Genomic DNA, 23,752 nt, shown 5'->3' on the forward strand with positions numbered 1-23,752 from the left:
GTGTGGAGTGATGGGGAGGGACCAGGTGTGGGGTGGTGGGGAGGGACCAGGTGTGAAGTGGTAGGGAGGGACCAGGTGTGGGGTCGTGGGGAGAGACCAGGTGTGAGGTGGTGGGGAGGGATCAGGTGTGTGGTGGTGGGGAGGGACCAGGTGTGGGGTGGTGGGGAGGGACCAGGTGTGAGGTGGTGGGGAGGGACCAGGTGTGGGGTGGTGGGGAGGGACCAGGTGTGGAGTGGTGGGGAGGGACCAGGTGTGGGGTGGTGGGGAGGGACCCGGTGTGGGGTTGTGGGGAGGGACCAGGTGTGGAGTGGTGGGGAGGGACCAGGTGTGGAGTGGTGGGGAGGGACCAGGTGTGGGGTGGTGGGGAGGGACCAGGTGTGGAGTGGTGGGGAGGGACCAGGTGTGGGGTGGTGGGGAGGGACCAGGTGTGGGGTGGGGGGGAGGGACCAGGTGTGGAGTGGTGGGGAGGGACCAGGTGTGGAGTGGTGTGGAGGGACCAGGTGTGCGGTGGTGGGGAGGGACCAGGTGTGGAGTGTTGGGGAGGGACCAGGTGTGGAGTGGTGGGGAGGGACCCGGTGTGGGGGGGTGGGGAGGGACCAGGTGTGGAGTGGTGGGGAGGGACCAGGTGTGGGGTGGTGGGGAGGGACCAGGTGTGGGGTGGTGGGGAGGGACCAGGTGTGGGGTGGTGGGGAGGGACCAGGTGTGGGGTGGTGGGGAGGGACCAGGTGTGGGGTGGTGGGGAGGGACCAGGTGTGGGGTGGTGGGGAGGGAACAGGTGTGAGGTGGTGGGGAGGGACCAGGTGTGGGGTGGTGGGGAGGGACCAGGTGTGGGGTGGTGGGGAGGGACCAGGTGTGGGGTGGTGGGGAGGGACCAGGTGTGTGGTGGTGGGGAGGGACCAGGTGTGAGGTGGTGGGGAGGGACCAGGTGTGGGGTGGTGGGGAGGGACCAGGTGTGGGGTGGTGGGGAGGGACCAGGTGTGAGGTGGTGGGGAGGGACCAGGTGTGAGGTGGTGGGGAGGGACCAGGTGTGGGGTGGTGGGGAGGGACCAGGTGTGGGGTGGTGGGGAGGGACCAGGTGTGAGGTGGTGGGGAGGGACCAGGTGTGTGGTGGTGGGGAGGGACCAGGTGTGAGGTGGGGAAGGACCAGGTGTGGGGTGGTGGGGAGGGACCAGGTGTGGGGTGGTGGGGAGGGACCAGGTGTGAGGTGGTGGGGAGGGACCAGGTGTGGGGTGGGGGGGAGGGACCAGGTGTGAGGTGATGGGGAGGGACCAGGTGTGCGGTGGTGGGGAGGGACCAGGTGTGGGGTGGTGGGGAGGCACCCGGTGTGGGGTGGTGGGGAGGGACCAGGTGTGGAGTGGTGGGGAGGGACCTGGTGTGGGGTGGTGGGGAGGTACCAGGTGTGGGGTGGTGGGGATTGACCAGGTGTGGGGTGGTGGGGAGGGACCCGGTGTGGGGTGGTGGGGTGGGACCAGGTGTGGGGTGGTGGGGAAGGACCTGGTGGGGGGTGGTGGGGAGGGACCAGGTGTGGGGTGGTGGGGAGAGACCAGGTGTGAGGTGGTGGGGAGGGACCAGGTGTGGGGTGGTGGGTAGGGATCTAGGTGTGGGGTGGTGGGGAGACACCAGGTGTGGGGTGGTGGGGAGGGACCAGGTGTGGGGTGGTGGGGAGGGACCAGGTGTGAGGTGGTGGGGAGGGACCAGGTGTAAATGGTGGGGAGGGACCAGGTGTGAGGTGGTGGGGAGGGACCAGGTGTGGGGTGGTAGGGAGGGACCAGGTGTGGGGTGGTGGGGAGGGACCAGGTGTGAAGTGGTAGGGAGGGACCAAGTGTGGGGTCGTGGGGAGAGACCAGGTGTGAGGTGGTGGGGAGGGATCAGGTGTGTGGTGGTGGGGAGGGACCAGGTGTGGGGTGGTGGGGAGGGACCAGGTGTGAGGTGGTGGGGAGGGACCAGGTGTGGGGTGGTGGGGAGGGACCAGGTGTGGAGTGGTGGGGAGGGACCAGGTGTGGGGTGGTGGGGAGGGACCCGGTGTGGGGTGGTGGGGAGGGACCAGGTGTGGAGTGGGGGGGAGGGACCAGGTGTGGGGTGGTGGGGAGGGACCAGGTGTGGGGTGGGGGGGCGGGACCAGGTGTGAAGTGGTAGGGAGGGACCAGGTGTGGGGTCGTGGGGAGAGACCAGGTGTGAGGTGGTGGGGAGGGATCAGGTGTGTGGTGGTGGGGAGGGACCAGGTGTGGGGTGGTGGGGAGGGACCTGGTGTGAGGTGGTGGGGAGGGACCAGGTGTGGGGTGGTGGGGAGGGACCAGGTGTGGAGTGGTGGGGAGGGACCAGGTGTGGGGTGGGGGGGCGGGACCCGGTGTGGGGTTGTGGGGAGGGACCAGGTGTGGAGTGGTGGGGAGGGACCAGGTGTGGAGTGGTGGGGAGACACCAGGTGTGGGGTGGTGGGGAGGGACCAGGTGTGGAGTGGTGGGGAGGGACCAGGTGTGGGGTGGGGGGGAGGGAGCAGGTGTGGGGTGGTGGGGAGGGACCAGGTGTGGGGTGGTGGGGAGGGACCAGGTGTGGAGTGGTGGGGAGGGACCAGGTGTGGGGTGGTGGGGAGGGACCAGGTGTGGGGTGGTGGGGAGGGACCAGGTGTGGGGTGGTGGGGAGGGACCAGGTGTGAGGTGGTGGGGAGGGACCAGGTGTGGGGTGGTGGGGAGGGACCAGGTGTGAGGTGGTGGGGAGGGACCAGGTGTGGGGTGGTGGGGAGGGACCAGGGGTGGGGTGGTGGGGAGGGACCAGGTGTGAGGTGGTGGGGAGGGACCAGGTGTGGAGTGGTGGGGAGGGACCAGGTGTGGGGTGGTGGGGAGGGACCAGGTGTGGGGTGGTGGGGAGGGACCAGGTGTGAGGTGGTGGGGAGGGACCAGGTGTGGAGTGGTGGGGAGGGACCAGGTGTGGGGTGGTGGGGAGGGACCAGGTGTGGAGTGGTGGGGAGGGACCGGGTGGGGGGTGGGGGGGAGGGACCAGGTGTGAGGTGGTGGGGAGGGACCAGGTGTGGGGTGGTGGGTAGGGACCAGGTGTGAGGTGGTGGGGAGGGACCAGGTGTGGGGTGGTGGGGCGGGACCTGGTGTGGGGTGGTGGGGAGGGACCAGGTGTGAGGTGGTGGGGAGGGACCAGGTGTGGGGTGGTGGGGAGGGACCAGGTGTGGGGTGGTGGGGAGGGACCAGGTGTGAGGTGGTGGGGAGGGACCAGGTGTGGGGTGGTGGGGAGGGACCAGGTGTGAGGTGGTGGGGAGGGACCAGGTGTGGGGTGGTGGGGAGGGACCAGGTGTGGGGTGGTGGGGAGAGAAGCAACACGTACGTAAACACATGTTTGAAAACTGAACCTTATTTATCAAGGTTATTGTGAGGGTAAGTTGATGATGAGAGAGAGGAAGAAGAGGAGGATGAAGAGGAGGAGGAAGAAGCGGAGGAGGAAGAGGAGGAAGAAGAGGAGGAGGAGTAAGAAGAGGGGACGGAGGAAGGAGAGGAGGAGAAGGAGGAAGGAGAGGAGGGAACGGAGGAAGGAGAGGAGGGGAAGGAGGAAGAAGAGGGGACGGAGGAAGGAGGAAAAAGAGGGGAAGGAGGAGGGAGAGGAGGGGAAGGAGGAAGAAGAGGGGACGGAGGAAGGAGAGGAGGGGAAGGAGGAAGAAGAGGGGACGGAGGAAGGAGCAAGAAGAGGGGAAGGAGGAAGGAGAGGAGGGGAAGGAGGAAGAAGAGGGGACGGAGGAAGGCGAGGAGGGGACGGAGGAAGTGGGGACGGAGGAAGGAGCAAGAAGAGGGGAAGGAGGAAGGAGAGGAGGGGAAGGAGGAAGAAGAGGGGACGGAGGAAGGAGAGGAGGGGAAGGAGGAAGAGGGGACGGAGGAAGGAGCAAGAAGAGAGGAAGGAGGAAGGAGAGGAGGGGAAGGAGGAAGAAGAGGGGACGGAGGAAGGAGAGGAGGGGAAGGAGGAAGAAGAGGGGACGGAGGAAGGAGCAAGAAGAGGGGAAGGAGGAAGGAGAGGAGGGGAAGGAGGAAGAAGAGGGGACGGAGGAAGGAGAGGAGGGGAAGGAGGAAGAAGAGGGACGGAGGAAGGAGAGGAGGGGAAGGAGGAAGATGAGGGGACGGAGGAAGGAGGAAGGACAGGAGAGGAAGAAGAGAGGAAGGAGGAAGGAGAGGAGGGGAAGGAGGAAGAAGTGGGGAAGGAGGAAGGAGAGGAGGGGAAGGAGGAAGAAGAGGGGAAGGAGGAAGGAGAGGAGGGGAAGGAGGAAGAAGAAGGGACGGAGGAAGAAGGAAGAAGAGGGGACGGAGGAAGGAGAGGAGGGGAAGGAGGTAGAAGAGGGGAAGGAGGAAGGAGAGGGGGAAGGAGGAAGAAGTGGGGAAGGAGGAAGGAGAGGAGGGGAAGGAGGAAGAAGAAGGGACGGAGGAAGAAGGAAGAAGAGGGGACGGGGAAAGGAGAGGAGGGGAAGGAGGTAGAAGAGGGGATGGAGGAAGGAGAGGGGGAAGGAGGAAGGAGAGGAGGGGAAGGAGGAAGAAGAGGGGAAGGAGGAAGAAGTGGGGAAGGAGGAAGGGGAAGGAGGAAGAAGAGGGGACGGAGGAAGGAAAGGAGGGGAAGGAGGAAGTAGAGGGGAAGGAGGAAGGAGAGGAGGGGAAGGAGGAAGAAGAGGGGAAGGAGGAAGGAGAGGAGGGGAAGGAGAAAGAAGTGGGGAAGGAGGAAGGAGAGGAGGGGAAGGAGGAAGAAGAGGGGAAGGAGGAAGGAGAGGACCGGAAGGAGGAAGAAGAAGGGACGGAGGAAGAAGGAAGAGGGGACGGAGGAAGGAGAGGAGGGGAAGGAGGTAGAAGAGGGGAAGGAGGAAGGAGAGGGGGAAGGAGGAAGGAGAGGAGGGGAAGGAGGAAGAAGAGGGGAAGGAGGAAGGAGAGGAGGGGAACGAGGAAGGAGAGGAGGGGAAGGAGGAAGAAGAGGGGACGGAGGAAGGAGAGGAGGGGAAGGAGGAAGAAAAAGGGACGGAGGAAGGAGGAAGAAGAGGGGACGGAGGAAGTAGAGGAGGGGGAGGAGGAAGAAGAGGGGAAGGAGGAAGGAGAGGAGGGGAAGGAGGAAGAAAAAGGGACGGAGGAAGGAGGAAGAAGAGGGGACGGAGGAAGGAGAGGAGGGGAAGGAGGAAGAAGAGGGGAAGGTGGAAGGAGAGGAGGGGAAGGAGGAAGGAGAGGAGGGGAAGGAGGAAGAAAAAGGGACGGAGGAAGGAGGAAGAAGAGGGGAAGGAGGAAGGAGAAGAGGGGAAGGAAGAAGGAGAGGAGGGGAAGGGGGAAGGAGAGGAGGAGAAGGAGGAAGAAGTGGGGAAGGAGGAAGGAGAGGAGGGGAAGGAGGAAGAAGATGGGACGGAGGAAGGAGTGGAGGGGAAGGAGGAAGGAGATGAGGGGAAGGAGGAAGGAGAGGAGGGGAAGGAGGAAGGAGAGGAGGGGAAGGAGGAAGGAGGAAGAAGAGGGGAAGGAGGAAGGAGGAAGAAGAGGGGACGGAGGAAGGAGGAAGAAGAGGGGACGGAGGAAGGAGAGGAGGGGAAGGAGGAAGAAGAGGGGAAGGTGGAAGGAGAGGAGGGGAAGGAGGAAGGAGAGGAGGGGAAGGAGGAAGAAAAATGGACGGAGGAAGGAGGAAGAAGAGGGGACGGAGGAAGGAGAGGGGAAGGATGAACGCCGATGAGGGGAAGGAGGAAGGAGAAGAGGGGGAGAAGGAAGTAGAGGGGAAGGAGGAAGGAGAAGAGGGGAAGGAGGAAGAACAGAGGAAGGAGGAAGGAGAGGAGGGGAAGGAGGAAGAAGGGAAGGATGAAGGCCAAGGAGGGGAAGGAGGAAGGAGAGGGGAAGGAGGAAGGAGAGGAGGGGAAGGAGGAAGAAGAGGGGAAGGAGAAAGGACAGGAGGGGAAGGAGGAAGACGTGGGGAAGGAGGAAGAAGAGGAGGGGAAGGAGGAAGGAGAGGAGGGGAAGGAGGAAGAAGAAGCGACGGAGGAAGAAGGAAGAAGAGGGGACGGAGGAAGGAGAGGAGGGGAAGGAGGAAGAAGTGGGGAAGGAGGAAGAAGAGGAGGGGAAGGAGGAAGAAGAGGGGAAGGAAGGAGAGGAGGGGAAGGAGGAAGAAGAGGGGACGGAGGAAGGAGAGGAGGGGAAGGAGGGAGAAGAGGGGAAGGAGGAAGGAGAGAGGGAAGGAGGAAGAAGTGGGGAAGGAGGAAGGAGGAAGGAGAGGAGGGGAAGGAGGAAGAAGAGGGGAAGGAGGAAGGAGAGGAGGGGAACGAGGAAGAAGTGGGGAAAGAGGAAGAAGAGGGGAAGGAGGAAGGAGAGGAGGGGAACGAGGAAGAAGTGGGGAAAGAGGAAGGAGAGGAGAGGAAGGAGGAAGAAGTGGGGAAGGAGGAAGGAGAGGAGGGGAAGGAGGAAGAAGTGGGGAAGGAGGAAGGAGAGGAGGGGAAGGAGGAAGAAGAGGGGACGGAGGAAGGAGAGGAGGGGAAGGAGGAAGAAGAAAGGAAGGAGGAAGAAGAGGGGACGGAGGAAGGAGAGGAGGGGAAGGAGGAAGAAGAAGGGACGGAGGAAATAGGAAGAAGAGGGGAAGGAGGAAGGAGAAGAGGGGAAGGAAGGAGAGGAGTGGAAGGGGGAAGGAGAGGAGGAGAAGGAGGAAGAAGTGGGGAAGGAGGAAGGAGAGGATGGGAAGGAGGAAGAAAAAGGGACGGAGGAAGGAGGAAGAAGAGGGGACGGAGGAAGGAGAGGAGGGGAAGGAGGAAGAAGAGGGGAAGGTGGAAGGAGAGGAGGGGAAGGAGGAAGGAGAGGAGGGGAAGGAGGAAGAAAAAGGGACGGAGGAAGGAGGAAGAAGAGGGGACGGAGGAAGGAGAGGAGGGGAAGGAGGAAGAAGAGGGGAAGGAGGAAGGAGAGGAGGGGAAGGAGGAAGAAAAAGGGACGGAGGAAGGAGGAAGAAGAGGGAACGGAGGAAGGAGAGGAGGGGAAGGAGGAAGAAGAGGGGAAAGGAGGAAGGAGAGGAGGGGAAGGAGGAAGAAGTGGGGAAGGAGGAAGGAGTGGAGGGGAAGGAGGAAGAAAAAGGGACGAAGGAGGAAGAAGAGGGGACGGAGGAAGGAGGAAGAAGAGGGGACGGAGGAAGGAGAGGGGAAGGATGAAGGCCGAGGAGGGGAAGGAGGAAGGAGAATAGGGGAAGAAGGAAGTAGAGGGGAAGGAGGAAGGAGAAGAGGGGAAGGAGGAAGAAGAGGGGAAGGAGAGGAGGGGAAGGATGAAGGCCGAGGAGGGGAAGGAGGAAGGAGAAGAGGGGAAGAAGGAAGTAGAGGGGAAGGAGGAAGGAGAAGAGGGGAAGGAGGAAGAAGAGGGGAAGGAGGAAGGAGAGGAGGGGAAGGATGAAGGCCGAGGAGGGGAAGGAGGAAGGAGAAGAGGGGAAGAAGGAAGTAGAGGGGAAGGAGGAAGGAGAAGAGGGGAAGGAGGAAGAAGAGGGGAAGGAGGAAGGAGAGGGGAGCATTAGTGGGGAAGGCCCTGAGAGTAGCAGGTGTGTGTGTTACCATTCCTTGCTTGATCTTACCATCACCAGCCTGTACCTCTGCACCTCCTTCCTTACATCTTCATCTTTTCCTTTTCTTATCCTCTTCATTTTCTTTCTACGGTTCTTCTCCTTCCCACCTCTTTTTTACTCTGCTTCCTCTCTCTTTCATTTTCTTTCCCTCATCTTCCTAATCCATCTTCCCTTTCTCTCTCCCATCTTACTACATATCTTCCTCTCTCTTTTTCTGCCATTTACGCTCCTGGGAACGCTCACAGTAGTTGTAATGTACTCAGTGGAGAGAAGGAGAGAGAGAGAGAGAGAGAGAGAGAGAGAGAGAGAGAGAGAGAGAGAGATACCTGATGATATATCCATTTAAGATACTTGGTAGTCAGATCACAAACTTGCACTCTGTCGTAACTCACTGAAGTGAGAAATGTGGGAGGAGGTATAAAATATATGGAATTATAAGCAAGGTGGTGATGGGCACAACATGTGCGCTCCAAGACTAATAACTTGCTACAACAGATATCAGAAACATTGTCGGAACAAGTGTGGAAGTTTTCAAGATGAAAGTGGATCATTAGTTCTACCAAGTATCAGGTCATACCAGGCTATGAGGGCTGTGAAGGCCAGTGTGCGGCTAACATCAACAGCCTGGGTGACCAGGCAAGCACAGCTGCGAAGCTGGAAAACCTCTCGAAACCGGTCACAGGTATGACTGTGATGTGGTTTAAAAAGACACTTGAGCAAACACTAGGATATATTAGAAAACTTTTCGGTCCTGGGACCTTGATCAAGGTCCCAGGACCGAAAAGTTTTCTAATATATCCTAGTGTTTGCTCAAGTGTCTTTTCAAACCAAGTTCTCATCATCTATTACCAAGGTTTTATACCATGAATGAGATGTGTAAATATGAGATTTGTAATTTTGTATGTATATACGCTTGTGTAACCTCGACCCTCCGTCCGGTAACCATGGGCTTATTTCTGGCCATTTAAACTGATGATAATGGCCCCTTACCTTCCAAGGTGAGCACGGGCCACCATTATGCAATTTGTAAATCTTTCGTCCACCTCAACACAAAATTTCATGTAGATAAACAGTACACAACGTGCTATTATTTGGAATAAGGTTCACTGTACTTAGAGCGAAGTGTTGTTACTAATGTAGATTTTTGTGCATGCTTGGTGTTTACACAGCTGTTGTGGATATTGTGTACTTCGGAACAACACCACGTCCGCACAGAATCAATGCTATTTGCCCGCTATTATTTAGGTGAAGCGGAGAGTGGGAGTGCTTGGCAGAGAGTGCGAGTGCTTGGTGGAGAGTGGGAGTGGTTGACAGAGAGTGGGAGTGGTTGGCAGAGAGTGTGAGTGGTTGACAGAGAGTGTGAGTGGTTGACAGAGAGTGTGAGTGGTTGGCAGAGAGTGGGAGTGGTTGGCAGAGAGTGGGAGTAATTGAGAGTGGGAGTGGTAGACAGAGAGTGGGAGTGGTTGACAGAGAGTGGGAGTGGTTGACAGAGAGTGGGAGTGGTTGACAGAGAGTGGGAGTGGTTGTCAGAGAGTGGGAGTGGTTGACAGAGAGTAGGAGTTTTTGACAGAGAGTGGAAGTGGTTGACAGGGAGTGGGAGTGGTTAACAGAGAGTGGGAGTGGTTGGCAGAGAGTGGGAGTGGTTGGCAGAGAGTGGGAGTGGTTGACAGAGAGTAGGAGTTTTTGACAGAGTGGGAGTGGTTGACAGAGAGTGGGAGTGGTTGGCAGAGAGTGGGAGTGGTTGGCAGAGAGTGGGAGTGGTTGGCAGAGAGTGGGAGTGGTTGGCAGAGAGTGGGAGTGGTTGGCAGAGTGGGAGTGGTTGGCAGAGAGTGGGAGTGCTTGGTGGAGAGTGGGAGTAGTTGGCAGAGAGTGGGAGTGGTTGGCAGAGAGTGGGAGTGGCTGGCAGAGAGTGGGAGTGGTTGGCAGAGTGGGAGTGGTTGGCAGAGAGTGGGAGTAGTTGGCAGAGAGTGGGAGTGGTTGGCAGAGAGTGAGAGTGGCTGGCAGAGAGTGGGAGTGGCTGGCAGAGAGTGGGAGTGGTTGGCAGAGAGTGGGAGTGGTTGACAGAGAGTAGGAGTTTTTGACAGAGTGGGAGTGGTTGGCAGAGAGTGGGAGTGGTTGGCAGAGAGTGGGAGTGGTTGGCAGAGAGTGGGAGTGGTTGGCAGAGAGTGGGAGTGGTTGGCAGAGTGGGAGTGGTTGGCAGAGAGTGGGAGTGCTTGGTGGAGAGTGGGAGTAGTTGGCAGAGAGTGGGAGTGGTTGGCAGAGAGTGGGAGTGGCTGGCAGAGAGTGGGAGTGGTTGGCAGAGTGGGAGTGGTTGGCAGAGAGTGGGAGTAGTTGGCAGAGAGTGGGAGTGGTTGGCAGAGAGTGAGAGTGGCTGGCAGAGAGTGGGAGTGGTTGGCAGAGAGTGGGAGTGCTTGGCAGAGAGTGGGAGTGCTTGGTGGAGAGTGGGAGTGGTTGGCAGAGAGAGGGAGTGGTTGGTGGAGAGTGGGAGTAGTTGGCAGAGAGTGGGAGTGGTTGGCAGAGAGTGGGAGTGGCTGGCAGAGAGTGGGAGTGCTTGGCAGAGTGGGAGTGCTTGGCAGAGAGTGGGAGTGCTTGGTGGAGAGTGGGAGTGGTTGGCAGAGAGAGGGAGTGGTTGGTGGAGAGTGGGAATGGTTGGTGGAGAGTGGGGGTGGTTGGTGGAGAGTGGGAGTACTTGGTGGAGAGTGGGAGTGCTTGGTGGAGAGTGGGAGTGCTTGGTGGAGAGTGGGAGTGCTTGGTGGAGAGTGGGAGTGCTTGGTGGAGAGTGGGAGTGCTTGGCAGAGAGTGGGAGTGGTTGGCAGAGAGTGCGAGTGTTTGGCAGAGAGTGGGAGTGGTTGGTGAAGAGTGGGAGTGGTTGGCGGAGAGTGGGAGTGGTTGGCAGAGAGTGGGAGTGGTTGGCAGAGAGTGGGAGTGGTTGGCAGAGAGTGGGAGTGCTTGGTGGAGAGTGGGAGTGGTTGGTGGAGAATGGGAGTGGTTGGTGGAGAATGGGAGTGTTTGGTGGAGAGTGGGAGTGGTTGGCAGAGAGTGGGAGTGGTTGGCAGAGAGTGGGAGTGGTTGGCAGAGAGTGGGAGTGGTTGGCAGAGAGTGGGAGTGGTTGGCAGAGAGTGGGAGTGGTTGGCAGAGAGTGGGAGTGGTTGACAGAGAGTGGGAGTGGTTGGCAAAGAGTGGGAGTGGTGGCAGAGAGTGGGAGTGGTTGAGAGTGGGAGTGGTTGGCAGAGAGTGGTTGTGGTTGGCAGAGAGTGGGAGTGATTGAGAGTGGGAGTGGTTGGCAGAGTGGGAGTGGTTGACAGAGAGTGTGAGTGGTTGACAGAGAGTGGGAGTGGTTGGCAGAGAGTGGGAGTGGTTGGCAGAGTGCTAGTGGTTGACAGTGTGAGTGGTTGGCAGAGAATGGCAGTGGTTGGCAGAGAATAGGAGTGGTTGACAGAGAGTGGGAGTGGTTGACAGAGAGTGGGAGTGGTTGACAGAGAGTGGGAGTGGTTGGCAGAGAGTGTGAGTGGTTGGCAGAGAGTGTGAGTGGTTGACAGAGAGTGTGAGTGGTTGACAGAGAGCGGGAGTGGTTGACAGAGAGCGGGAGTGGTTGACAGAGAGTGTGAGTGGTTGGCAGAGAGTGTGAGTGGTTGGCAGAGAGTGTGAGTGGTTGACAGAGAGTGTGAGTGGTTGACAGAGAGTGTGAGTGGTTGACAGAGAGTGAGTGGTTGACAGAGAGTGAGTGGTTGACAGAGAGTGGGAGTGGTTGACAGAGAGTGAGTGGTTGACAGAGAGTGGGAGTGGTTGACAGAGAGTGGGAGTGGTTGGCAGAGAGTGGGAGTGATTGAGAGTGGGAGTGGTAGACAGAGAGTGGGAGTGGTTGACAGAGAGTGGGAGTGGTTGACAGAGAGTGGGAGTGGTTGACAGAGAGTGGGAGTGGTTGACAGAGAGTGGGAGTGGTTGTCAGAGAGTGGGAGTGGTTGACAGAGTGGGAGTGGTTGACAGAGAGTGGGAGTGGTTGACAGAGAGTAGGAGTTTTTGACAGAGAGTGGGAGTGGTTAACAGAGAGTGGGAGTGGTTGGCAGAGAGTGGGAGTGGTTGACAGAGAGTAGGAGTTTTTGACAGAGAGTGGGAGTGGTTAACAGAGAGTGGGAGTGGTTGGCAGAGAGTGGGAGTGGTTGGCAGAGAGTGGGAGTGGTTGACAGAGAGTAGGAGTTTTTGACAGAGAGTGTGAGTGGTTGACAGAGAGTGTGAGTGGTTGGCAAAGAGTGGGAGTGGTTGGCAGAGAGTGGGAGTGGTTGGCAGAGAGTGGGAGTGATTGAGAGTGGGAGTGGTTGGCAGAGAGTGGGAGTGGTTGACAGAGTGGGAGTGGTTGACAGAGTGGGAGTGGTAGACAGTGAGTGGGAGTGGTTGACAGTGAGTGGGAGTGGTTGACAGTGAGTGGGAGTGGTTGACAGTGAGTAGGAGTGGTTGAGAGTGGGAGTGGTTGGCAGAGAGTGGGAGTGGTTGACAGAGAGTGAGAGTGATACAGAGAGTGGGAGTGGTAGACAGAGAGTGGGAGTGGTTGACAGAGAGTGGGAGTGGTTGACAGAGAGTGGGAGTGGTTGGCAGAGAGTGGGAGTGGTTGAGAGTGGGAGTGGTTGGCAGAGAGTGGGAGTGGTTGGCAGAGAGTGGGAGTGGTTGAGAGTGGGAGTGGTTGAGAGTGGGAGTGGTTGGCAGAGAGTGGGAGTGGTTGGCAGAGAGTGGGAGTGGTTGAGAGTGGGAGTGGTTGGCAGAGAGTGGGAGTGGTTGAGAGTGGGAGTGGTTGGCAGAGAGTGGGAGTGGTTGGCAGAGAGTGGGAGTGGTTCGCAGCACCAGTGCTTCAGGCACACAATATTAACACAGTCTGGGGTGGTGAAGGAAAGAAAGAATTCGGAGAACTTGGGTCGTAAAAATCCTCAGCGATTGGTTGGTAGTGGTGTGTGTCGTGTGCTGTGGGAGGCGATGTGTGCTGTGGGAGGTGATGTGTGCTGTGGGAGGTGATGTGTGCTGTGGGATGTGATGTGTGCTGTTAAAGGTATCGTGTGCTGTTGAAGGTGTCGTGTGTTGTGGGAGTGAGTATTATCAACACGCACAGACACCTCCACTATTTATGAGACAGTGTCACATGATAGCCAGGTACTGTCCAGGTTGTGATGACATTTGAGCACCTGACTGAGGACTCAGGAGAGTCACACTCCACCCATAGTTTTTCAAGGTGTTTCAAACCTTCATTTCGTGCACGCAGTTCACATTAGGACTGCGTTTGCACCCTCGCTGAAAGTCATTCCATGTGCTGCTCACTTGATACCACGTCCCGTAACTCTGGATCCACAGGGAAAATGAAAAAATAGACAAGGCAGTGAATGCAGACGTATTACCAGAGAACAAGCATATAACGAATGGTATTAAGAGTGATAGTGTCCACTACACTACAAATACTGTCACACCTCAAAATAAAAATATATTTTGTTATATATATATATATATATATATATATATATATATATATATATATATATATATATATATATATATATATATATATATAAACCTACTTTCATGGATTTTAATGAACTTTGTATTATTAATTAAAAATATTTAAAATGGAAATGATAATCGTGATATTCGATTATAATTTTTTTTATTCCTAAAAACATAAAGGGAATATAGTTGTGTGTTTGGTGGCTGGTTCTTTGTTTAAAAATGGAAATGTTCGGTTTTTGTTTTGGAAGGTAAAGCGACCGTAGAGCAGCTGCTCGGTCCTGGAAGATAAAAGAAATGAAGGGGATTTTAGGAGCTGTTGGAATTTAGAGAGCTCAGTTTACCCTGCCAGTGTGGCAGTGATGCCATTGTGTGGCAGTAATGCCAGTGTGCCAGTAATGCCAGTGTGTAGCAGTGGTGTCAGTGTGGCAGTGATGTCGGTGTGGCAGTGATGGTAGGGTGTGGCAGTTATATCAGGGTGTGGCAGTGTTGCCAGGGTGTGTGTGGCAGTGATGTCAGAGGGTGGCAATGATGCCAGGGTGTGGCAGTGATTCCAGGGTGTGTGTGGCAGTGATGCCAGGGTGTGTGGCAGTGATGTCAGGGTGTGGAAGTGATGTCAGGGTGTGGCAGTGAAGCCAGGGTGTGTGTGGCAGTGATGTCAGGGTGTGGCAGTGAAGCCAGGGTGTGTGTGGCAGTGATGTCAGTGTGGCAGTGATGCTAGGGTGTACCAGTAATGCCAGTGTGGCAATGATGCCAGTGTGTGGCAGTGATGTCAGTGCCGCAGTGATGCTAAGGTTTGGGAGTGATATCAGGGTGTGGCAGTGTTGCCAGGGTGTGTGTGGCAGTGATGTCAGAGGGTGGCAATGATGCCAGGGTGTGGCTGTGATTCCAGGGTATATGGCAGTGATGTCAGAGTGTGGCAGTGATGTCAGGGTGTGGCAGTAAAGCCAGGGTGTGTGTGACAGTGATGGCAGGGTGTGGCAGTGAAACCAGGGTGTGTGTGGCAGTAATGTCAGTGTGCGGCAGTGATGTCAGGGTGTGAAGTGATTTTTCAGCGGATAACAAGCTCTTGATAACTGCTCTGATTACACTTTTAAGTGATTATCGTCAGATTTAAGTTACCGTCAGATTTAAGTGATTGCCATCAGATTTTCTTAGATTAAAATAATAGTAACTGGATTGTCACCAGATTTAATTATTCAGATTTAAGGGATTGCAGTCAGATTTAAGGGATTACTGTCAGATTTCAGGGTTTATCAGATCCAAGAGATTACTGTCAGATTGATGGGACTGCCATCACATTTGAAGGATTACATTAAAATCTGAGGGATTACCATGTGATTTGAAGGATTACGATCAGATTTTAGGGATTACCGTCAGATCTATTAATTTCTTCTTGTGATAATTTAATAACTTGTGACACACGTGTTTTTATCTTGCTCAGGTACGTTGTGACCTCGTCCGTGTACGTGGTGAGTTTGTCTCCTTGTCCGTTAGCGTGTGAGTTGGTCCATTGTACTTGGTGACTTGGTCAGTGGACGTGTGAGTTGGTCTCTTGTACGTAGTGAGTTCGTCCGTGTACGTGGTGGGTTGGGTAGTGTTTTTATATGAGAGGGCAGTGTTTTTATATGAGAGGGCAGTGTTTTTATATGAGAGGGCAGTGTTTTTATATGAGAGGGCAGTGTTTTTATATGAGAGGGCAGTGTTTTTATATGAGAGGGCAGTGTTTTTATATGAGAGGGCAGTGTTTTTATATGAGAGGCCAGTGTTTTTATATGAGAGGCCAGTGTTTTTATATGAGAGGGCAGTGTTTTTATATGAGAGGGCAGTGTTTTTATATGAGAGGGCAGTGTTTTTATGAGAGGGCAGTGTTTTTATATGAGAGGGCAGTGTTTTTATATGAGAGGGCAGTGTTTTTATATGAGAGGCCAGTGTTTTTATATGAGAGGCCAGTGTTTTTATATGAGGGGCAGTGTTTTTATATGAGAGGCCAGTGTTTTTATATGAGAGGGCAGTGTTTTTATATGAGGCCAGTGTTTTTATATGAGAGGGCAGTGTTTTTATATGAGAGGCCAGTGTTTTTATATGAGAGGCCAGTGTTTTTATATGAGAGGCCAGTGTTTTTATATGAGAGGGCAGTGTTTTTATATGAGAGGCCAGTGTTTTTATATGAGAGGGCAGTGTTTTTATATGAGGGGCAGTGTTTTTATATGAGAGGCCAGTGTTTTTATATGAGAGGGCAGTGTTTTTATATGAGAGGGCAGTGTTTTTATATGAGGGGCAGTGTTTTTATATGAGAGGCCAGTGTTTTTATATGAGAGGGCAGTGTTTTTATATGAGGGGCCAGTGTTTTTATATGAGAGGGCAGTGTTTTTATATGAGAGGCCAGTGTTTTTATATGAGAGGCCAGTGTTTTTATATGAGAGGCAGTGTTTTTATATGAGAGGGCAGTGTTTTTATATGAGGGGCAGTGTTTTTATATGAGGGGCAGTGTTTTTATATGAGAGGGCAGTGTTTTTATATGAGGGGCAGTGTTTTTATATGAGAGGCCAGTGTTTTTATATGAGAGGGCAGTGTTTTTATATGAGGGGCAGTGTTTTTATATGAGAGGCCAGTGTTTTTATATGAGAGGCCAGTGTTTTTATATGAGAGGCCAGTGTTTTTATATGAGAGGGCAGTGTTTTTATATGAGAGGCCAGTGTTTTTATATGAGAGGGCAGTGTTTTTTATGAGGGGCAGTGTTTTTTATATGAGGGGGCAGTGTTTTTTATATGAAGGGCAGTGTTTTTTATATGAGGGGGCAGTGTTTTTATATGAGGGGCAGTGTTTTTTATATGAGGGGCAGTGTTTTTATATGAGGGGCAGTGTTTTTTATATGAGGGGCAGTGTTTTTTATATGAGGGGCAGTGTTTTTTATATGAGGGGCAGTGTTTTTTATATGAGGGGGCAGTGTTTTTATATGAGGGGCAGTGTTTTTTATATGAGGGGCAGTGTTTTTTATATGAGGGGCAGTGTTTTTTATATGAGGGGCAGTGTTTTTTTATATGAGGGGCATTGTTTTATAAATGAGAGGCCTTGTTTTTTAAAATGAGAGGCCGTGTTTTTTAAATGAGAGGCCGTGTTTTTTAAAATGAGAGGCCGTGTTTTTCAAATGAGAGGCCGTGTTTTTTTTAACATACTGATGGGAATATGTTTGTTAATTGCATATAGGTAGGTTTTTAACATGTGTGGATGTATAGCTATTTAATACTCCTGTATATTCGTATTAAATCAGAAGATGTGGACATTAAAGTCAGAGATGTGTTCTTTCACATTCCAGACCACAGATGAAAATGATGGAACCCCCTCATTATCTCTGCTTTGTGTGTTGATGTGCACTTTTTTCTCAATAATAGCGAGCGGGGAATGCCCTCTCGGGTCTAGTGTTCTTTAAAAGCACATTATTCTATCCTCTTCTCATGTAAGACACATGTGTAAAACTTAGGTATCCTTATTCCGAAGCGTTTCGCCTATACAGACTTCAGTCGAATACAGAGGAGGCAGCAGGAATAACAGAAATGTAAAGACTTCTGCTACTTCCTCTGTATTCGACTGAAGAAGCCTACTGCTTAGACAAAACGTTTCGGAGTGAAGGTACCTAACTGATGCACATGTGTCTGATTATCAACTCATTATCATATTCACACCAGCACCTCATACAACTAGGAACAGAAAGACATGACTGGGGTTCTCCACACGCTTTATTAAGGTCAGTATTGCCTTCTCCTTGACATATAACATATTACACTCTTCAGGCTGACATGGACACTCGCGTTCATATTAGTGCACAAGCATATTGACGGTTTAAATTATTATCTTACGATGGAATATTGTCCCGTAAGTTATTGTTTTAAAGTGTTTTTGCAACAGATAAAACAAAACGGTGCTAATAGCATGCAACAATCTTACCTTATTATCCTTTGAAACAATATTAAATCAGAATTTTATACATTTAGTATATATATATATATATATATATATATATATATATATATATATATATATATATATATATATATATATAGGGAGGTACCACCTCTGGAACTGTTATAGGGACCCTCATCCTCAGAGAATATATATATATATATATATATATATATATATATATATATATATATATATATATATATATATATATATATATATATATATATATATATTATATATATATATATATTATATATATATATATATATATATATATATATATATATTATATATATATATATATATATATATATATATATATATATATATATATATATATATATATATATATATATATATATATATATATATATATATATATATATATATATATATATATATATATATATATATATATATATATATATATATATATATATATATATATATATATTACACATATATAATGCCGTGCCGAATAGGAAAATTGGTCAATTAGCAAGAACTCGTTTAAAATTAAGTCTTTTCTAAAATGTTCTCTTATACTTTTAAAGATATATTTTTTTTTATTTATGCTAATGTAAAAATTAATAATTTTTATACTAAGAGAACCTTGGAAAATTGCAATCTTCATGAAATAACAGCGAAGTAACAACATTAACATTACTGCAATATGCTCCGTATTTATATTTTGCAATATCTAAAATAAACAGACAAATAATCATAAGAATATAGATTACATACTTATGTAATCTCTGGAATTTTGGCCTCATTGAATTTGGGAAGAAATTCAGAGAACCTTGTTGAAAGATTTGGTTTCTGTTATCTTGTGAATTCCCGATGATAGTAAATCAGTCCCGGTTGATAACCGGTGGTTCCCGGTATCTCAGGTTGAGGGTATTTGGCTGTGGCTGGAATCAGAGGATGAGAGTTGGGGAGGTGGGACGGCAGCATCGAAGAGCACGTCAGAGAGGATAGCAACCAGGCGTTCTCGAAGTTGCTCCGTTGTGAGGAATAGGTTGAAACACATCACACTCCATATCACCATCAACTGGCGACACTTTAGGAACTGTTGCTCGAACACCTCCCTGCAGACAACATGCAGGCAGTAACATACAACATGCGGGCAGCATTACACAACACATATTTCTTGAAGACGATTAAGATATTTCAGAATGCTCCTTGACAAATATTGAATTACAATACGTCTTACGTTTACAAGAAGTTCTCCCAGAATTTCCTGTGACTCTGTTTGCTAGAACTCTAAGTGACGAAGGGGTTATTGTTATTATTATTATTATTATTATTATTATTCAGTGTAGTGAATGGTGGAGGCTTTAATCTTTATCCGCCTATCCCGTGATATTCCCCTCTTTCTGTCATTTCCACGCAAGATTTAAGTGTAAAGTGACTTGCGGGAGCTGGCACTCACCTCGGGTAGGACAAGTTGGCGTTGAGCTCTGTGAGCGCTGCGTTGAACCCGTCGAAGTAAGCGTCCTTGGCCGCCTGAGTCACCTTCCTCCTCACCTGGGTGCTAACGCCCACGTTCAGCAGGTACACCAAGTCCACTGGACCCTGGGAGTACCTGGCCGTCGCCCAGTCGATCAGCTGTGTCCAGGAAATACACGCACCTCTTAACAGGACTTGTTTTTACGCACCTCAGTTTTCAGGCTCTTTGACCTACCTCGGTTTAATTTACAGGCTTAAAAACTCTTATCCTACCTCAGGTCAGTTTACAGGCTGAGAGCTTTTAACCTACCTACCTATACTGCAGTCCTATCTAAAGCACACTATTACCTTACCAGGTTGCACCTAAACAACAGTCAGCTAACACTGGAGTACCTATTTACTGCCACGTAAACAGGGCAAGTAGGTGCAAGGAAGCTCTTCCATAAGTCCCGCCTGGTGTGGAAATCGATCTCTGGTACCAAGTGATTGTGAGCAGAACTCTCTAATATACAACCTTAGATGGACAAACTGGGAGTTATAGGAAGGTGTGTGTGTGTGTGTGTGTGTGTGTGTGTGTGTGTGTACTCGCCTAGTTGAGGTTGCGGGGGTCGAGTCCGAGCTCCTGGCCCCTGTGTGTGTGTGTGTGTGTGTGTGTGTGTGTGCTCACCTACTCACCTAATTGTGGTTGCAGGGGTCGAGACTCAGCTCCTGGCCCCGCCTCTTCACTGATCGCTACTAGGTCCTCTCTCTCTCTGCTTCCTGAGCTTTATCATACCTCTTCTTAAAACTATGTATGGTTCCTGCCTCCACTACTTCACTTGCTAGGCTATTCCACTTCCTGACGACTCTATGACTGAAGAAGTACTTCCTAACGTCCCTGTGACTCGTCTGAGTCTTCAGCTTCCAGTTGTGACCCCTTGTTCCTGTGTCCCCTCTCTGGAACATCCTATCTCTGTCCACCTTGTCTATTCCCCGCAGTATCTTTTATGTCGTTATCATGTCTCCCCTGACCCTTCTGTCCTCCAGTGTCGTCAGTTCGAGTTCCCTCAACCTTTCCTCGTACGACATTCCCTTGAGCTCTGGGACTAGCCTTGTTGCAAACCTTTGTACTTTCTCTAACTTCTTGACGTGCTTGACCAGGTGTGGGTTCCAGACTGGTGCTGCATACTCCAGTATGGGCCTAACATACACAGCGTACAGTGTTTTGAACGATTCCTTATTAAGGTATCGGAACGCTATTCTCAGGTTTGCCAGGCGCCCGTATGCTGCAGCAGTTATTTGGTTGATGTGTGCCTCCGGTGACGTGCTCGGTGTTATGGTCACCCTGAGGTCTTTCTCCCTGAGTGAGGTCTGTAGTCTTTGTCCACCTAGCCTATACTCTGTCTGCGGTCTTCTTTGCCCCTCCCCAATCTTCATGACTTTGCATTTGGCAGGATTGAATTCGAGAAGCCAGTTACTGGACCACATGTCCAGCCTGTCCAGGTCTCTTTGCAGTCCTGCCTCATCCTCATCCGATTTAATTCTTCTCATCAACTTCACATCATCTGCGAATAGGGACACTTCAGAGTCTATTCCTTCCATCATGTCGTTCACATATATCAAAAATAGCACGGGTCCTAGAACTGACCCCTGTGGGACCCTGCTCGTCACAGGCGCCCACTGTGATACCTCCTCACGTACCATGACTCGTTGCTGCCTCCCTGTCAGGTATTCCCTGATCCATTGCAGTGCCCTCCCTGTTACATGCGCCTGATCCTCCAGCTTCTGCACTAATCTCTTGTGGGGAGCTGTGTCAAAGGCCTTCCTGCAGTCTAGGAAAACGCAATCTACCCACCCCTCTCTCTCGTGTCTTCTGTTACCTTGTCATAAAACTCCAGGAGGTTTGTGATACAAGATTTGCCTTCCATGAACCCATTCTGGTTTTCATTTATAATCTTGTTCCGTTCCAGGTGTTCGACCACTCTCCTCCTGATAATCTTCTCCATGACTTTGCACACAATACATGTCAGAGACACAGGTCTGTAGTTTAGCGCCTCGTTTCTGTTTCCTTTCTTAAATATGGGGACTACATTTGCTGTCTTCCGTTTCTCAGGTAGTTGCCCAGTTTCAAGGGATGTGTTGAAGATTGTGGTTAGAGGCACGCACAGCATCTCTGCTCCTTCTCTAAGGACCCATGGGGAGATGTCCGGTCCCATCGCCTTTGAGGTATCAAGGTCGCTTAGGAGCTTCTTCACCTCCTCCTTGGTTGTTCGTATGTCATCCAACACTTGTTGGTATATTCCCTCTTGATGTTCCCTTCTGTGCTGTCCTCCCACAGCCCTTCCTGTCTCTACTGTAAAAACTTCCTTAAATCTCCTGTTTAGCTCCTTTACATACCTCCTGATCATTTCTTGTGAGCTCTCCACCTTCTGTCCTTAATCTGATCACCTGGTCTTTGACTGTTGTCTTCCTCCTGATGTGGCTATACAACAGTTTCGGGTCAGTCTTGATTCTCGATGCTATGTCATTTTCATACTGTCGCTGGGCCTCCCTCCTTACCTGTGCGTACTCGTTCCTGGCTCTGCGACTGATTTCCCTATTTTCGTGTGTTCTCTGCCTTCTGTACTTTTTCCATTCTCTATTGCACTTGGTTTTTGCCTCCTTACACCGTCGGGTAAACCAGGGGCTCGTTCTGGTCTTCCCGTTGTTTCTGTTGCCCTTGGGAATAAACCTTTCCACTGCCTCCTTGCATTTTGTTGTTACATATTCCATCATTTCCTTTACTGGCTTTCCTGCCAGTTCTCTGTCCCACGGAACCTCCCGCAGGAAGTTCTTCAACCCTATGTAGTCCCCTCTTTTATAGTCAGGCTTTTTCCATTCAACTCCTGTTACTCTCTCCACTTGCAGCTCTACTATGTATTCAAAGCACAGAACCACGTGGTCGCTAGCTCCTAGGGGACTCTCATACTTGATGTCCTCAATGTCTGAGCTGCCCAGGGTGAACACAAGGTCCAATCTTGCTGGTTCATCGTCCCCTCTTACTCTGGTAGTATCCTTAACATGTTGGTGCATGAGGTTTTCCAGCACCACGTCCAACATCTTGGCTCTCCATGTTTTGGGAACCCCCATGTGGCTCCAGGTTTTCCCAGTCAATCTCCCTGTGGTTGAAATCTCCCATAACCAGCAACTTTGCTCTGCTGGAGTGAGCTCTTCTTGCCACCTCAGCAAGTGTGTCCAACATTGCTCTGTTGCTCTCTTCATATTCCTCTCTTGGCCTCCTGCAGTTCTGTGGTGGATTATACATCACTGCAATGACCACCTTGTGTTCCCCAGACTGAAGTGTACCTACTACGTAGTCTCTTTCTCCCGTCTCATCTATGCCTTCCATTTTCTCGAATTTCCATCTGTTTTTTACGAGCAGAGCAACCCCACCTCCCCCTCTGCCCCTTATATCTTTCCTCATGATCTGGTATCCTTGTGGGAAGATTGCATCTGTTATTGTCTCTGTGAGTTTCGTTTCTGTAACTGCTATGATGTCTGGGGACATCTCATTGTTTCTTTCTTGCCATTCCTCATGTTTATTCGTTAGTCCATCTGCATTTGTGTACCAAACCTTCAACTTCTGTTCTAATACTGTAACTGTGGTGCGGGGGGTGGGAACAGAGGGATCGGAGTGTGATGGTTGGTTTGGACTGTTCAGTTGCCTTGGTGGTGTCGTGGCTGGAGTCCTTCTGCTGGTGTTTCTGGGGGGTGTGCTTGTCCTTCCATTTGTTCCTGGGTTATTTTGCTCTCCTTTTTCATTTCCTCCCATTTCTCCTTTCGTTTTTGAACTCTCTCTTTCATCGTCTTTCTTTTGTCCTGTGTTCTGTCTCGATCGAGGTACACACTCCTGAACTCCTGCTTGCCTCTCAGCCATGCTTTCTTCTGCAGGATCATGGTTCGGGTTGATTCTGCCTTGACAATTACTTTGAGAGGCCGATTCCTTTTCTTTGTGAACCACCCGATCCTCCGAAAATTTGCCACCTGGGTCATGTCCCCCTCGCCTATCACCTTCATGATACCTTCAATCGCTTTTTTCTCCTCCTGCTTTCTTTCATCATAAGTTTCCCCTTTAGCTTCGTCTAGCCCATAGACAAACACTGATCTCTCCCTTTCCACCTCCCACTGTGACTCTCATTGCATCCTCTGACGTGTTTTAGTTCCTTCCCGTGGAGTGTTCCTTCCTTCAGTCCCTTCCCTAGTTATGGCCCCTATGCTCCTTGGTTTGTCCTTCCTGCTCACCTGTTCCTGGCCCCCACAGGTATCTGGTAAGGTCCCTGCACATGCCCTAGTTCCTTCAATGTCTTCCAACCTCTCATTCTGTCCTAGTGTGCTCCCTGTCTTTGTTTTGGCCCCATGTGGGTTTGACAGAACCTCTGCATACAGTTTAGTTTCCATGTTCCCTTCAGACCTGTTGTCTGTGTCTGATGTAGCCATTGCCGATGCTACTTCTGTAATATCTTTGTCTCTATGCTGTTTCAGATGTCTCAACTCCTCTTCTAATCTTGTTTTCTGCTGCTGTGGCATGTTGCTTCCACCTTCTGCATTCTGTTGCTAACCTCTCTTCCATCTTCCTTGCCAGCTCATCTAGTCTCCTCCCCCAGTCTTCCTCCCTTTTTTTGGGCTCTGCCTCCCAATCCTCCCTCCCAGATTCGTCCTTGGAGCCCCTTGTCCTCATCCTAGTTCTAGGTTCCCCCGTTGTGTGTGTGTGTGTGTGTGTGTGTTTGTGTGTGGATGGTAGTAGGAATCTGTGGTAATGCGCTGATTGTCGGTAATGTTTTAACTGATGGTTACTCCTTCATTAAGATGGTGATTGTTGTTAGTCCCTTGTTAAAATGATTGTTGGTACTTCTTTGTTAATGTGATTGTTATTTCTTTGTTAAGGTGATTATTGTTACTTGTAAACGTGGTGGTTAATGTTGTTGCTCCTTTATCAAGGTGGTGATTGTTGTTACTCCCTTGTTAAGGTCAGTGTTGTTACTCCCTTAAGGTGGTTGTTATTCTCTCGTTAAGGTGATTGTTGTTATTCCCTTGTTAAGGTGATTGTTGTTATTCCTTTAAAGTGATTGTTGTTACTCCCTTAAGGTAAATGGTGTTAGTCCCTTAAGGTGATTGTTGTTACTCCCTTGTTAAGGTGATTTTTGTTACTCCCTTATTAAGGTGATTGTTGTTACGCCCTGAAGGTGATTGTTGTTACTCCCTTGTTAAGGTGATTGTTGTTACTCCCATAAGGTAATTATACTCCCTTAAAGTGATTGTTGTTACTCCCTTATTAAAGTGATTGTTGTTACTCCCTTGTTAA

At 51.1% G+C, this 23,752-nt stretch overlaps 2 protein-coding genes across 8 annotated transcripts in view; one reads left to right on the forward strand and one right to left on the reverse strand.

Moving 5' to 3' along the window:
• LOC138854186 (uncharacterized) overlaps positions 1-23,752 on the forward strand; it is a 581,412-nt gene that overhangs the window by 309,153 nt on the left and 248,507 nt on the right. The window lies entirely within an intron of this gene.
• The window catches only part of LOC128694642 (uncharacterized), a 28,315-nt gene continuing 22,218 nt past the window's right edge, over positions 17,656-23,752 (reverse strand). For all 5 annotated transcript variants that reach the window (XM_053784807.2, XM_053784808.2, XM_053784806.2 and 2 more), the window contains 2 exons: positions 18,416-18,591; positions 17,656-18,071 (listed from right to left, as the gene is read on the reverse strand). In XM_053784807.2, the coding sequence (XP_053640782.2) occupies positions 17,870-18,071; positions 18,416-18,591 (378 nt within the window). In that variant the 3' untranslated portion in view covers positions 17,656-17,869. The remainder of the gene's footprint in view (positions 18,072-18,415; positions 18,592-23,752) is intronic.

Source organism: Cherax quadricarinatus, chromosome 51 (assembly GCF_038502225.1).
Source record: "Cherax quadricarinatus isolate ZL_2023a chromosome 51, ASM3850222v1, whole genome shotgun sequence".
NCBI lineage: Eukaryota > Metazoa > Arthropoda > Malacostraca > Decapoda > Parastacidae > Cherax > Cherax quadricarinatus.